Source organism: Nilaparvata lugens, chromosome 3, assembly GCF_014356525.2.
Source record: "Nilaparvata lugens isolate BPH chromosome 3, ASM1435652v1, whole genome shotgun sequence".
NCBI lineage: Eukaryota > Metazoa > Arthropoda > Insecta > Hemiptera > Delphacidae > Nilaparvata > Nilaparvata lugens.
The window spans coordinates 96,908,321-96,925,184 of record NC_052506.1 but is presented as its reverse complement, the minus strand read 5'-3'; the positions used below and the strand labels follow the sequence as shown (position 1 = coordinate 96,925,184).

Sequence of the window (16,864 nt, the reverse complement as noted above, 5' to 3'; positions counted from 1 at the left end):
TTTTTGTAGTAATAAAATATAAATTATTGATTGTTCCAAACAAGAATGAACAGTGTTGATATTACATCAGATAAGTTATATCGGATATATTCTGTAGAAGGTATATATTGAAAGCAGAGAATCGGAAACGCTTTTCTCCTATCTCTCTCCATTGCCATTATAACAAGGGCCTCACTGAAGGACTTGAGTTAACGTTGATGTTTCAGATTTTCTATAGTATTTATATTACCGTACGGTATTATTGGAGTTGAGTGTTGTGAGGGCCGTATACTCTACTCTTTGGTTGGATCAATGCGAATAGATGAATATCAACTTTAATCACTTTAATTGGCTCTACATTCCTTGGTGGACCTTAGCCTCCTCAACAACACGCCTCCAATCGCCTATTCTCTGGTATTTTTGCCGCCAGTTGTTCGATACGCCCAGCACCACTCATTCATCCATCTCATTCTTGGCCTTTCTCTCTTTCTCGTCCCCATCATTCTTCCATCCAGCAGTCCATTCCATATTCATTCTCACCACATGCCCATCCATTCTATCCTTCTTACCTTTATAAATCTTACAATATTTCCTTCAGCCATAGCCTCATCAATTTCACTGTTATATCTACTGGATAGATAAATGTCAAATTAATACAATTGAGTTATTGATCAGAAATAATGCGTTAATACATAATTATTTAGACCCCGATTCACGAAAAAAAAAAACACCTGGAAAGTTTATTGTCAATTTCTTTATTGTCATGATCAACTAGACTTTACAAACAATAAAATGAAAAAGTTTTAGAGTTTAAGATATTTTCACCATTTTTTTAATACTTTTTACAAGCATATTCTCATATAATCACATAATTCATTATATTTTTATTGGTAATATTATAAAACAAATTTTATAACAACACACTTAGACTAGGTGATTTTAGGTGTAATATTTAAATAGATTAAATAAATAGAGATTCATCATAATTTATTATGAACACAAATAGAATTATGTTCTAGCATAAGAAGACTACTCATATAATTTTTCGAGCTACGATAATAACTGAAGAATGTGATTTTATTACAACTATTAATAACTAATTTGAAGCTTGTAATATGAGAAAAGAAAATAACATTTTCCTCAAGATATTTTATTGATATTTTAAATATTACGTAAGGGAAGAATGATTTCAATCACATTCAAATCCCAAAAGGGGACATATAGCTGCTTTCTCTGCCAGCTACATAAATTTTAATAAAAATGTGGTCGGTACAGAATTATCCAAGGTAGTTATTGAGTCTTCATCAAGGTAAATAATATAAATAAGAAGCATGGCCTATCGATAATAATATCAGCTATCGAACGGGAGTAGACGACTATAAGTATTATTTAAGTTTAAGAAGTCAGAGAATTGTCAGTATTTCTACTCAATAACTGGTCCCAATAAATTTCAAGTAATGAAAATATTGATTCAATAAATTCTTTATAGATATTTATTATTCATGGCAATTATATAAAAGTTTTTAAACAATTGAAACTGGTTAGAAGCAGTGACTAATTGATTATTTCATATATTTTTCTCTCATCTCTTTCTATGGAGTCATGAAGTTGATAATGTTATCGATATTATAAGTAAATTGAGTGATACATAATAATGTAAGCAAAAAATAAGCAATATAAATGTTTTAGGCTATCGTATAATAACATTGCATACGGTATTCAAATATACATTTTATACATACTATACACACTTCTTCAACAAAGCGCTATTAATAGGTAACAATTGGAAAATCAACTATGCAATAGACAGCCTGCATTTTCTTTTATAACTTAGAACTTTCCAAGTGCGTTAAATAATTAAAAATACAGTAGATAGAAGATAATTCGTTCTCACATGAGTTTTTATAAGCAAACTCATTTTATTAATATATAGAAAGCTTTCAGCAAATTCGCTAAGATGATTGCTTAAACATAATTAAAGAGATATAGTAAGCATATAGGCTTCCTAGTAGCCTAACTAAATGTACGACAGTACGGTACTTAAATGTACTTTTGTTCATTTCTCTTCTACGAGAACATCGTTTGCTAGACTTTTGATTTCCGTCCATGAGAATTCAATGTCTGTTGATTCTGTGTAACGAGAGCAGATCGCCAGTCTCAGGAAATACAGGCCATCGATCTTCGACGGTACAAGGTGGATTTTTCCATTTCCATTGATCCTTTTCAGCAATTTTTCATTCAATTCGTTCGACCCCTGAAAAAAGAGAGAATTCAAGAACCCTGATTTATGATATATTATTAATGATTTTGCTTGAAATTGCACATGAAGTAAGTGCAATAACCATATCTGCCCATGATGGCTGAAGAGTGATAAAAGAGTCCATAATTATGTTGTACGTTACATTAACACAAGTGTGCAAAACGATTGCTAATTATATTTCACATAACATCACTGTGAATGCTGGGAATCAATACTAGAGCTCACTGTACCACAAGTGTGGACTCTGAAAACCATGTTTTTGTAGAGCCATTGAGCACATAAACCCATGATTGAAAAAAATGTCACATACCACATTTGTGCACGAACCCATCGATATGAAACCATGTACTGTATATTAGACTATATGCTATTTACATAGGCCTGAAGGTCGCAGACATTTCCAAATTATATGGAAATTATTGAAGCCTATACATTTTATTGCTCACCATCATATTAGACAGCTATGAACACATTCAAACAAGAAAAAAGATTAGTCTAAGTGAGAATTAAAAATCGCTTGCTTATGTGATTTTGGGGTGATAATCCGACCTTTTGTCATAAAATGAAATGTCATATTGAACATCAGAGTGGATTTTTAGTGTAAATATGAACAATCCATGAAGATGCAGTGCATTAGAATCATTATGATTCTTGAAATTTGAACTTGTAAAGACATAATGCTATCTATAGTAACCTAAGTAAAAAAAACTCAGCTTAAAAGGGAATTCGAGTCCTGCTTTCCTTTACATAATGTATGTGATAGTAAAAATATATTGCCATCGAGTAGGCATAACTACTGATGAAAACTCAACTAGGTAAAATCTTTTGCCGGATGTAGTGGTCTGTACCTATCTCCTTTCAATCACACATGAAAGGTTGAAGAAAGTTTCCATGTAGGATGTGCCTACTGTGATTTTTTTGTTAAAACTGTTGAATTCTTATTGAAATCGTACAATGCCATATATTGACGTTATTCTTCAAATAAGAAATGAATGCAGAATGAAAACAAACCTTCAATCTGAAGCATACTAATCCCATAAGAACGTCTCCAACAAGCTCAAAACGTTCGTCTTCATTGACATAGGCTTCAAATTGATGAGCAAATCCAATCTGCTTCCTTATGTGAGCTTGCAGGTTCTTGACACCATAAAGTCTCATCACAAACCATAATTTGAGGGAACGGAACCTTCTTCCAAGAGGGATTTGCCAATGCTGTGGAAACAAAATGCTATTGAATATTTATGTAGAAGTCTTGTACTTGACTAGATAATGGCTTGCAATTGTGCTGATTATTAGAAATAATATCATCATCTAAATTTATCATACATTTTTCGTTTAGAAAACCAGATATTTTTCTGATTCATATTGACGTGATTTGAATGGATCTATATTAGTGATAAATCGGTTAGGTACTGATTCATCAGCTCGCTTTCATTTTTATTTATTTTTTCAAAAATAATTTGGAATGAGAATGAAGAAAAACATTTTTAACTAATCAATTTACCAATAAAATTTAAAAATATTTTGTTATAATGAAATTGCCTATCTGAATCGCCATCTGAATTTTGCCTATTATCAGATCTATCAAACGCAAATTGACAAAAGTTCACACTGCTATAAAATTCAAAATTAATAGTAAAGTATTTCAAAATTGTTCTACACAAACAACTACAAAATAAAAATAAGTCCTTGAAAATTTGTACATCCTTAGACTTGCAGTGAAATCTGTAAATTTACTTTTTATGCAATTTATTGTGTATTTTTGGCATGATTATGATACACACCCTATAATCAGGCGCTGATCCTTGCTGCTCATGCTTCAAATAGAGTGGATCAACATTGAATGCATCAATTACATCTGTCGGGTCTTTCAACCTGAAAGCAAAACACAAAGTATATTATTTTATAACTATAATTACATTACGTTACAAGAAAAGTTACAAGTTACAAGAAAAATTATCAATTCAATAACATACCGTATCTGTTTTTAGTTTTTCATAAGATACATAGGTAGTTTATGAGTAATAACGTAACATCTAATAAATTCATATTTATTCATTATTATGCTTCCCTTGTAAACTGAATCAAACATATTATTTCAATGTTATAGTGATGAGCTATTGAATTTTGTAAGTGTCACATACAATATCATAATAAATATTCCTTGAAGTTTGAGGTAGAATCGAGGCAAAGCTACGATTCTGTCAATGATAACGGGAAGTGCCCTTATGAGTTTTAGGAAAGACAAGTTGAAAAATCGTTACTCGGAAGAGAAGTCAATAATTAATCTGATAAATAGATTTAATACAACATACCACATAGCTGAACAATCAAATGTGACTAGCATCCACTTGTGAGGATTGAAGTTGAAAGAATCAGCCAGCTCGACTCCTTCCATTAGATACCTGTACTCAGGACAGATGAATGCCGAACCTAAAAAACATAAAAATCGTATTGTAGATACTATGCAACTATGATATTGTGGACAGTTTTAGATATCTAGGAGAGACGATCACATATAATCTTAGTGAGAAGGCCTCATGGAAGGCCAGAATTTCAAAGCTTTCCAAGGGACAGCATGTAACTAGGGACACTTATAAGAGAAAAAGTCTTTCCATTCATACAAAACTGAAACACTACAAGGCAGTTCTAAGATCACAAGCAATGTATTGCAGTGAAACACTTTTCAATATTGATGGAAATGGAATTAAAGAAACTATAAGAAGAGTTGAAAGACGGATTCTTAGAACCTGCATAAACAAAAAACATGTAGTTGACAACCAGTTCAGACTCCTTCCAAGAGAACAGATTTATAGAGAAATTGAACCAATAACTGACGCAATGCGCAAAAAGAGAATTTCTTTCTTTGGACATATTCTCAGAACCCCAGCGAATCGATTGTTAAGAAGACTTATTGAAAAAATCATGAGTGCGAAAACAGACAGAGCCACAATTCCTTGGCTTGTGGAAATAAAAAAAGACATATCGGAACTAAATTTAACTATTGACGATGTCAAAAATCGCACAAAAATCTATAGGGAAACCATCACGGACAGAAAGAGGATCTTATCTATAAAAACAATAAGGAGAAGGCAACAGGTTTGTTCAGATGAATTGAGAAAAGAAAGATCTGACAGAATGAAAAGGTACTGGGAAGAAAGGAAGAGAATTGAAGCGAATAAGCAAAGAAAGAGGACTAACCAGAGACTACAGTGATCCTATGTGGTCATAAAATTGAAAAAAAAGATACTATGCAACAAAAGACACTCATTTCATTCATACAATAATATTTGACAACTTTATTCGAGATCATTTTCCAGCTTTGAATGAATAAATAAAAGTTGAAAATAGTATGTTTTTATTGACCTGCATATGCAGCATCGATGTGCAACCACAAGTCATGTTTTCTGCAAACGGGTCCAATCTCGGTGATCAAGTCGAACGAGCAGACTGACGTTGTACCAAGCGTTGCCACGACCTGGAACAATAAAATAATCAGGAATTGAAGAACAAAACTGAATATTTGAAATGTTGTGATCTTGAGTACAGAATTATGCTCTTTCTATTCAATTTTCTATTGAACCTATTATTCTATCACTATATTAGTTTTTATTTGCTATAAATGATAATATTTTGTAATAATTGACCGAGCAAAGTGAGGTCTAAGATTCAAGTCGACGGTTTTGCATTTCTTTTTATGTTTATATGTTTTTATGTTTATATTTATGTTCCGCATTTACAGCGAAACGCTCGGGCTGAACTGTTGCCAGTATGTCTTGAAGGAGATTAGCTTTTGATGTTAGAATTTTTGATACATCAACCCCAACAGCCATTAGCCGTTCTCACACTGATATCTCACCGACACGCATACAGACAGTATTTACTCTGATGGACAGTATAAGAGGAGGCTGTGGTTTATAACTGCGCGAGGTCTACTGTTCACAGAACAGCATCTCTCGTTGATATTTTACTGTGGGATTTGTATGACTATCATAAATTATTTTTATCGTTCATCTTGATTAGATCATTCATGTATTAGCTAGGTGATTGGACGGAAAATTACGTATTTTATTCATTCTCTTTGCTGCAGGTGGCACTTAAGTTAGATCAAGTTTGTTGACTTGACAATGAATATTCCTAGTATTGGAAATCAACTCGTTGCGTAGATGGATAGATAATTTCAGTCTAAAAATAAAAGTCTTGGTTTTATCGCCCACTATGAATTATTCCCCAAGTTGACCGTGAGCGGGTTTGAATTAATTAATACTTTCATTTAATTTTAATAAAGTGAAAGTTGGTTTAGAAACGTCCCCGACATATAAAATTTGAAAGTCGCCTTTCCTTCGAACTGTTTCAAAGTCACTCCAATCCTCTGAACTGTTTATTCATGGAGCTAATCATCTCTTGATCTGATAATTTGTTAGGTTTCATTACAAAAACAATGTTGAATTTTGAATACTTTTTTCTGGTCCATCAAATTACGATATTTTTTCGGAGCTTAGACCCTGTTAAATTCTCACTGTTCCATTAACTGAAACTGGTGAGAATTGTTGATTCCTAGAATTTCCTCTTATTAATTTCCACATCTATTAAAAATTGTAGGTTTAAATGAATTAGCTGAGAAAAATTTGTCTAGCTTTCTTCAGTTTACACGCTGATACTTCTATGTATCAAATTCTTGTGCCATTAACATTTTCAAAGATTAAAATGTATTTAATATAATACTGCAATAAGCTCACATAAAATGGGATGAGTCCTTCCTTCAAGTCTTTTTCAATAGCTTCATCAACTGTGTCACCATGAAGCCTGTAATGCGAATCAACTTTGAGGTTGCGGAATGTCACACCACCAAGCAGACCTGCTCTCTCCACTGACGAATGTGCTTGTTCTGAAAATAAGAATTTCAAAAAATGAATTATTACCAAAATAATTGATTACATGAGCTTGATTGCATTTGATTATGATATTCACATTATTCTTGATCCTCACTCAGATTTATTTGTAAAGGTTAATTGAGTACTTGAGTATAGAGTACTATGAGTACTTAATGCTCCGCATTCAAGGGTACTCATTTTGAAGTCATATGGATTAACCACATATCATATAGCTCACCTCAATTGATTAGTTCAAATTGTGACAGAAACAGAATAATAATTACATATATAATAAATAAAAAAATAAAATGTATAAATAATAAAAAATATTGTATAGATGTATCATCAAAAATATTGTATGGATGCATTATCATATTGCATAATGCATGTTTTCCATTATTTATAGTCCAGTTAATAAAGACATAAAAAAGGTGTGCTTGCAATATTTTTATATTGTAGCTCTGATTTTTTAAATATATTACTTTGATACATGAGAGGAGTCCAGCAACAATTTCTTCATGTAAAATTTCCTTGTGATAGATACAGGTTGGCCTAAAAAACCTCGTATTATCGGTACATTTTCCAGTTTTCAGCTATCTCCGCCAAATCCAGTAATCGGACAGAAAAATTTTCTCTCGCCTTTTTTTAGAGTAAAAACTTCTGAATAAAATAAGATTATTTGGAGCTCTCTATCTCTAATGAGTACTGAGTTGTGATTTCTCAAAAATGAGTGTAATTTGAAGAAAAAAATCAATTTTGATGAATTTTAGTTTTTGATCAACAATATCTTCCGATTGTTACCATTTAGAAGTATAATTCAAAATCACTCTGGGCGTATTTTTGTGCTCTACAATCTGAGATCAGGTAGATCGCTCTATCTCATATAGATTTCCAGGTACACCTGACAACAATGCTCCTTGCATTGTGAAAAACACCTAATTTTTAGCTTCAACCATCATCACCAACTAAATTGTCGTCACATTGATATTTCGCTCAACGTAAGTTCATGAGATTATTTTCTATGAGAATCACCCGTTAGATGCACTTTATTTCAGTATTTCCTAGAAGAGAGACGCGCATGAGGACACTTCAAGGATCAAAATTTCATATACAAAACTCAAGAGTTTTCACACAATGCTCAGATCTTATCGTACTACACTTCATTCTTCTCGGCTCGTCAAGGCGGTCCAAAATCATGCATAATGAATCAAGCAACAAGTTTCATAAGAAACTATCCACATGAAAGTATAGTTGGCTATATTTTATAGGCTATCAATTTACCTGAAGCGTAAGCGATAAGCTTGGAGTTGATGACAGCATCTGTCCAATCGGGATGCTGTTCCTTTGCCTTCCGCACAGCTCTAGCCTTGGCGCCAAGAAGAGCCACAAGAGTCGCTTCACTCGCCGTTCCCTGCAAGAGCATGCAACACATTTAAAAAAAAAGAAAGTGACAATTCACACATCATAATTTGATAATTTAAAAGTCTCATTTTGTATCCTAATAATGAGTCAAGTTTTTCATTTTGAATTCGAATTTGCTCAATCTGCAAAAATGTAAAAAATCCAGACAATAAAAACTAACAGAGTCGAAGAAAGGTTTAATGATATACGAGTTACTAACATTCAAAAGGCAACAATCCTATTTCAACTAATGTTTTAAATTATATTAGCCTATGACATTCACTCCACAGTTAATAACAAACTAGCCATTAACGCACTGTATATAGGGAATTAGGCTTTAGAGATATATTTCACATAGATGGTCTATTACATTATCCGATTCCAGTTGAAGTCTCATTTTGAGTTTGCAAAAAAATAGTTGGGTCTCATTTTAAATTTTGAAGCAGATATTTTTATGATATATCCTAAGAATGAACCAAACGCTTGTTAGTAATTCCTACTGCAAGTTCTTAAGTTGACAATTTACTGAATCTTGAATGAAACTTGTACGGAAATAATAAGTGCATATTGTATAGGCTACAATACGGTACCTACCTGTATAACGCCTCCCGCCTTTCCTCCTGAACAGGCGAGGAATTCATTGGGCAGACCGAGCATCTTTCCCAGCCAATCAAGCATCACTACCTCCAATTCGGTGCAAGCAGGACTGGCAATCTGCAAACATACTTCTTACGTTAAAATATACATAAAAGAAATCAACATTGAACTAATAGGAATTCAATCAAACGTCAAATTGATAATTATCAAATTACAAACAATTGATAACCTCATTTTCAAATATTAAAGTTTTCAAACGTTAAATTCTCAGTATTTCTTTAGATACTATTGTAAGGGTACTCAATTTTTCCCAATAGGATAACCAATAATGGACTCACAATAGTCTTTTTTCTAATGGACGGTTTTTCAAGAACACTCCGTGGACTCGCTTCTGGTTTTATATATATCTATAACTTAGTAGATAAATAAATAATAATTCAATATGTTAATTATGCTAAATAGAAAATTGGAGTACCTTAATTTTTTTCGGAAAGCAATACTTTCCTTACCTATAGTAATAGGGCAAGGAAAGTAATAAGTGATAATCCAATAAGTTATTGGTTTTCACATCAATGTTCAAGAATGAGTATTCCTCATGAGTAACCTCATCAATATTCACAACTTTCAATAACTCAATAGTTTAGTATTTAGTTTATACAAAACAGTTTCAATTTCCTTCACATCTTACCGAATTCAAAGAATACTCTCCTTCATAAATATTGTTTCTATAAATTTTCTACTTATTGGAACATCTTCTGTACCTTTAGTATCAGGCCTACTCCAAAAATATATATGTACATCCTTCTATCAACTTGGATATTATATAAAGCAATAAGAGTATATATTTCTAGTCTATCGGTTTTGCGGTAATGATTTGTAATTCAATAATGAAGTTACGAAAAAATTACGAAAAATGAAGCTCTTGTATTTGAGTCCATTATTTCCAAAAAAAGTCTTCTCCGTTTTACCAAATTTTTCAGGAATCACAAAAAACTCTTCTGAGTACTTGGGATTGGAATTCCAAGATGATTTTTTTAATGAAACAAGGGTTTGCATCATAGATTACGAATCAATAAAAAGCTCTAGACTACCTTGAGCAAGAAAAATATTATTGAATATTGAAGTTTGGATAAGACCTTTTTTGGAACAGGTTGTGGATCAGAATCTGTTTGGAACAGGTGATAGTGGATAAGGATCTGTTTGGAAAAAACTAGAATACTCTGATACAAAAAAGTTAGAATTTAATAATAGAACATTAAACTTAACATGGGACATGTTAAAAATTTGTGTTGCAAACAGGGTACAAGCCAAAAAAGGGAGACATTCCAGAACATTAAGTAATACACATAATATTACATAGGTATAGGTATTTCTACTAGTCTTAATAATAAAACATTATAATTAACATGAAAGATAGCAGAAATTTGAAGTGCTCCTCGAAAAAGGGAGGGGATCTAGAACATGAGGTTATACACATAATATTATAGGTGTAGGTATTTATTTCTACAAGTCATAGTAGTAAAACATTTTAATTGACATGAAAAATAGCTAAAATTCGAAGTTCAAACAGGGTACAACTAAAAAAAGGGAGGGGTTCCAGAACATTAAGTTATAGGTGTAGGTATTTCTACAATTCTTAGAAGTAAAACATTATAAATTGACATGAAAAATAGCAAAAATTTGAAGTCAAACAGGGTATAACTAATATAAGGGAGGGGTTCTAGAACATGATGTTATACACAACATGATGTTATAGGTGTAGGTATTTCTACTAGTCCTTACATGAAAACTAATTCAGATGAACATTATTCCGATTTGATTATTTCAAAGTTCTGGTCTTGTTCTTCCATCTTTAGTAAAACGTTGAAAAGCTCAAAACATTTTAAAAAGTTATTTTTTAGTTTTAAAACTTGAAGATTCAGTAACAAAGACAAATCAAGCTAAGCAGTTTGTATTGTTGGTAAGAACAATAATACGAAATTCGTAGGTTATGAAGATTGAAACATTGCTGGCAGGTTTGCCAACTCATTTCACTAGACCTTTGTATAAATGAGAATGCAGTTCTGTGGTTAACTATTAAAATATTCAAGAAAATAAAGATTCAAAACAGACCCCAATGCTCATACAGAGGATAAGACTCTCTTTGGAGTAGCTTGTCAAGGAAGCCATATCATTACTGAAGGATAAGACATGCTTTTGAAAAGGTCTGGATTAGACTCGTTTTGGAACAGGCAATAGATGGATAAGGCTTTACTTTGGAACTACTGCAAAAGTTTTCCTATCAATTTGTGTGGGATAAGATTTTTTTTGGAATTTCTGCTTCTGCCCAATCGACGCAGAAATTGATACAGATGGCAATGCAATATCTAACTCATTTTTTGATTTTTTGGGATAAGACTCTTTTTGGAAATAATAGACTCATTTAAAAAATTAAAAGTGGAGGAAATGGAGATTGAATTGGGGAATGGAAATTAAAAACTGGAAATGTAGGAAAATTTCAACTGGAAGGCAGGCAAACTCACCCAAGAAAATCCAATACAAGCGATGGCATCACTCAGCATGTCAGCCACAATTGCTGGGTATGAATTGGCTGTTGGAAAGTACGCATGGAATCTGGGCGAATGCCAATGAGTCACCTGGAAAATTAAAATCAATATTTTTCAAAATTGATGAATAATAATCGTATTCTAAATTTGTATAATACAATTTTCGCTGAAGAGCACATACATTTTTCTGAGAGCGTTATTCTCAGCCGAGTTCTTCTTAATTGCCTCGCAACCAGCTATTAGAACCACTCTGATTAGCTAATATAAGGGTGCTTATTTTGATTTTTTATGATTAAGAATCATTCACGAAGCACAAACATTGCACTTATAGATCCAAACCCCATATGGCATCATCTCAGAATTTATTGAAGAACATAGCAATATTGGCGAAAGTAACATAATTATAAAGTCCAGAAAAAGCTCGATGCTTACATAATATATAATTTTAGTGGTACTTTTCATGAGAATGGCAAACGTTGTATTGATATTTGGAGAGAAAGATAAGCTGAAGCACTCACACCAGGCATGATGACCCGCTCAATGTCAGCCATCACATCTTGCCACTTATCAGGATCTTCTGGAGCCGTTTCTGGAAGGCACGGCCTCAAATATCCGGGTTCAACTGTGGGAAGAACTCTCCTAAAAAGATAAATGGGAAGACATTGATATTGAACCGTGTTTAAATATATAATACCATACAGTCGAATCGTAGAATAGTAACAGATAACAAAGTTGACGGTAACTACCAATAATACTATACGAAAAACAAAACATGAAAAGACAATAATTTTATCGTGATCTTGAAATTGTATCTCACATGTGAAGAAGCATGTATTTTATGGCAATGTGGATTTTAATTAACTTACTTATCGTCATAAATTGGGGTAAACGCAATTGGAGGCTGTGCAACCTCCAGAAGTACACATTTCCTCACCTCCCAATTAATTATTAGGTATTTCACACAAAAAATTATTCATATTTGATGCATAATTCGATTGCCTCAGAGAGAAGATTTCACAAGTCCATCCAAATAATGAAAAAATCATTCTCTTCATCATAATTTATTATATATATAAATATATCATATTCATATGATTTGTAATTATATCAATAAATAAATAATGAGAATAATAATATGAATGTTAATTTGTTAGATGAGTAAGCTATAATAGGCAACCTTTATTACAGTTCATCAATAACAATAAATTGCATGTTATCAGGAGTTCACGCTTCAGTGGCGGGTGAGATAAGCTGTAGCGAGCTTTTTAAACAATAGTCCTTCCAACAATAATTAATCGAATAAGCCTTCTATTGATTCACCATCTTACCTGTCTCTGATATTCTCCAAGTATTGGCCAATGTACTCCACCATAGATTTGGCGAACTCGCTAAATTCTTTCTGCTCCATTTCTTGGGCCCTGTAGATAAAAATAAATGACCCTTCAAATCAAACGTAATTATTCTAGAATAAATTAGTACTTAATCAATAGTACTCGTATTTGTTGACGAACTTACACATGGAGGATCGAATTCTTAGTTATTCTTATAAGATAATGAATTTTTTTATTAATATTGTTATTGCAGACGTTGGAGTGGTATGTTTTTACTGAGTGTCACACTTGAACAACCAATATTTCCCTATCGGGCTAGAAAATATCACTAAAATCTCAATCCAAGTAGAAGGACAGTTGAAACCTGTACAAATCTTCATTAACTTGTCTGTCCAAATTTTTCAATAATGAATTACGGTATCCACAACCATTTATATAACATTTCACGTACCGGGTCGCATTTTTTATATTTCCACTCTCCCCTTCATAATTACGGGAAAGCTACATTTTACACTTTATGTTTTGTATAAGATGATTATGGATCATTCATTAATGATGTGATTCATAAATATTCATGTCTAAAGGAGGAAAGGCAAGGGTTTAAGGAGAGGACCGCACACGTTGTTGACCTGGGAAATCTTGCAACAGGAAATTTTGTTTCAACCTGTAAGCAATTCAACACAACTGGGGGGAAAATTACTGGGTGTAAGTATTACAACCATTTTCCAGGTAAAACGTGGATATTGATGCTGCAGATGGGTGGAAAGCTGTCAATGACTTGAGTAGATCACCTAATGTGCCTATGTGACAACAATTTGGCCTTGGCGCTGCTGAAAAGGGTAGTTGATGTTCGCTCAAGAGACAGAGACAACTTGATTTTCACCCAAAAATAAAATGGCAAAATTAACAAAAAACCAAAGTCTGCCATGATTATTCAAGGAGAAATAAAAGATAAATCTATCAGTCACTATCATTTTATAGGCGACTCTTGTTTTCCGAAAAACGTGGCCTCTTTCAATTCTAGGATAGCCCACTACCGCCAATGTTATGATCTCCCACCGTTCCCTTATATTACAATTGGAAAAACACTTTTCATTTCCCGAACGTTCAAATATTACACAAATACTCTTACTTATTCTCAGAAACAGGGACATCCGATTTTGCAGGTTTTAATCTTTTTGAATGTTTGAACAGGAAATATACGATATTATTGGATTCTATATATTCAGATACGTTACCGGCAGTTCATAAGCAATCTATAATAGGTCTATAATGTTAGGGTGTTGTATTAAATTATGATTATACGTGATGATAGCTCACGTGATAACTCTATCGTGGAAATGTCTTTGAAAAAACAAAATTTGAAACAAAATTTATCATAAGCTAATTAAAAAATACATATACTTATTACCGTTAAAAGAAAAAACATATTAATTATTACTACCTTTAGGTACTTTGTATAAATGCTAGGCATTTATCATGAGCAATCCTCACAGATTTTGCTATATTCAACTTCATCAAGTATGATCATAGAGAAATGATAGCATAAGTTACCGGTATGCTATCTTTTCTCTATGTTATGATCGAGCGAAATTGATGTTTCTTTTGATTCAACAGTGACAATGGGCATATCAGAGCCAGATCACTACGATAAGAAAGATGAAACGTTGTCATGAATATGTGATATCACGCCTATCTCACCAAACAATACGGATATTGTCACTGATTCTAATATTGATCTCTTGCGAAGTTGATGATTTTACTCTTATCTATTCACTGGAATACACCTTTGAAACATTATATCTCTTGACTTCATGGTTGCAGGCAAAGGAAAAGTACTGCATTTTAAAATTATAAACAGTATTTAAAGACAATTTTTTTCATGGTCAGAAAAGTACATATTACTGAATCATTGATTGCAACTAAATTTCAGTGCACACTATGCTTACGAATGACAAGAGCTTATAAAATCTATGCATACCGGTAAATGTCACTTGGGCTCTGAGCAGTTTACTGGAGTCACATACCGAAGAAAGTACGAGTATAAAGCAATAACAATTTGAATGGCATGTGGTTGAACTTGACTTGCGACTTGCGTCCAGTATAACAATCTCCCATGTAACCGGGCTGACCTCCATGCAATGCTATTAAGATATACGATATACAGGACTCATGACAAGCAGGCGAACGGCAAATTGCTGGCCTTCTTTATATAGATTGATAATGAAAGGAGTTTTCTTGGTTCAGAACAAATCATGGGCGTGTATTTTTTCCTTTGGTATTGAAAAGTAGGTCACGAAGTGGTCATAAAATTCCAGTACGAATTCTCATGGCAATGAATGCTCAATAAGTTTGTGACTATTTTCAAGATATTCAAGAATATCCAATAGGATTCATGTAATTTTTTGCTTTGTTTGACGTTTTTGAACTTTTTATGATCGACGAAAGTTGAAAAATGTACATTCGTCGAGTTCAAAGCCAAATTTCAAACAGTTTAAACGCTCATAAAAAGTTCAAAAACTTCAAACAAAGGAACAAATTATATAAGCCGAGTCTTATTGGGAATTTCTTTCTATTTCCAACCATATCCTTAGGATTAGATTTTGTCTGTTTTGATCGTACTAGTTTCCTAGTTAGTGATATTTTTCAAAAATATCTCGAAAACAAAGGTAATTATCCTTTCCGAATCATTCATAGTTGAGAATGATATTGTATCTACCAATATAAAGCAAATCATATAAGCAAATTTTACTGGACATTTTTTTGTTGCAAATTTGAAGTAGAATCTATGGTCTTCGGCTGTTGTTACACCTTTCGTGGGACACATTGTTTGTTGAAGAGATCTCCGAGAAGATGGATTGATTATTGATTATTCGATTCTATTGAGTATAAAAAGGAGCATAATACTCAAACGTCCTCTATTTTACTCTAGAATTTATGGAATTAACAAAAAATCCTTCGAAATTTTGTAAAAAAAGCTTTTAGAAAGATGAATTGATTACGTCGTTGAATAAGTGATTATATTTGTTATTCATTGGTTCAATAATCAGTATCGAATCAAGGCTGATTTGGAAAGTTATCGACCTCGCTATCTGAACGTGGAACACTATTATTATTTTTAATTTATTAAAAAAAATTCTCTTGTCAAAACAAGCATTATTCCGTAAATGTTGATATAGTCTGTATTTAAAAAATTATTACGGTATGTGCAACTAATTTTCGAACAAAGAATAATACAGTAACTTAGCTATCTTAAAAGGGGCATTATGCATACATACACATTAATGGATACATATCAAATAAATTTTGATTTAAATGTTATAAAATTTATATACAATTTGTAGTTAGAGAGAGAAATGATTGACTAGACAGCTTTCAAGTTTCCCGTAAAATTCTTATCTTTAGAAAATTCTTGCAAATTTTCAACAAATCTAGACCTAGAGCTATGTAAATCAATGGTCACTTTAGAGAAAAGGTTTCTTGGCGAAGAAATGAGAATATTGAATGCCAAAGTAATTAGGTATTATTAATGCTCACAAATATGTTAAATAAATGTTCCGGGAAAGGATGCATCACAATTGAAAATAAACGTATTTCCGGCAAATCATCGCTTTTAGATCAAGGCTGTTGATGGCTATCACTAATTAGATACCGGTAGGCATTTATCCCGAGGCACATCCATCCATTGATAGTGCTGTAGTCATCAACAATTGGCAATGGATAATCAAACTGTGCAATCTGTCATAAAAAATATGTGATAATAGACTATAAACTAAGTGTTGAGATTCAATCATTCAACTTATATAAAAACTATTATCATTCGTCAGTTTTCAATTTTTCTTCAATGTAATAGTAAAATGGTGGGATGATAACCTA

The 16,864-nt window shown here is 32.5% G+C and overlaps 1 protein-coding gene across 1 annotated transcript in view; it reads right to left on the bottom strand.

Moving 5' to 3' along the window:
* Positions 1 to 718: 718 nt before the first annotated feature.
* The window catches only part of LOC111050012 (aromatic-L-amino-acid decarboxylase), a 30,180-nt gene continuing 14,034 nt past the window's right edge, over positions 719 to 16,864 (bottom strand). Inside the window, exons 3-13 of the mRNA XM_022336242.2 lie at positions 12,986 to 13,075; positions 12,176 to 12,296; positions 11,634 to 11,747; positions 9,109 to 9,228; positions 8,395 to 8,524; positions 6,979 to 7,127; positions 5,606 to 5,717; positions 4,555 to 4,672; positions 4,024 to 4,114; positions 3,251 to 3,451; positions 719 to 2,233 (exon numbers count right to left, since the gene is read on the bottom strand). Coding sequence (XP_022191934.2) covers positions 2,036 to 2,233; positions 3,251 to 3,451; positions 4,024 to 4,114; positions 4,555 to 4,672; positions 5,606 to 5,717; positions 6,979 to 7,127; positions 8,395 to 8,524; positions 9,109 to 9,228; positions 11,634 to 11,747; positions 12,176 to 12,296; positions 12,986 to 13,075 — 1,444 coding nt within the window. The 3' untranslated portion in view covers positions 719 to 2,035. The remainder of the gene's footprint in view (positions 2,234 to 3,250; positions 3,452 to 4,023; positions 4,115 to 4,554; positions 4,673 to 5,605; positions 5,718 to 6,978; positions 7,128 to 8,394; positions 8,525 to 9,108; positions 9,229 to 11,633; positions 11,748 to 12,175; positions 12,297 to 12,985; positions 13,076 to 16,864) is intronic.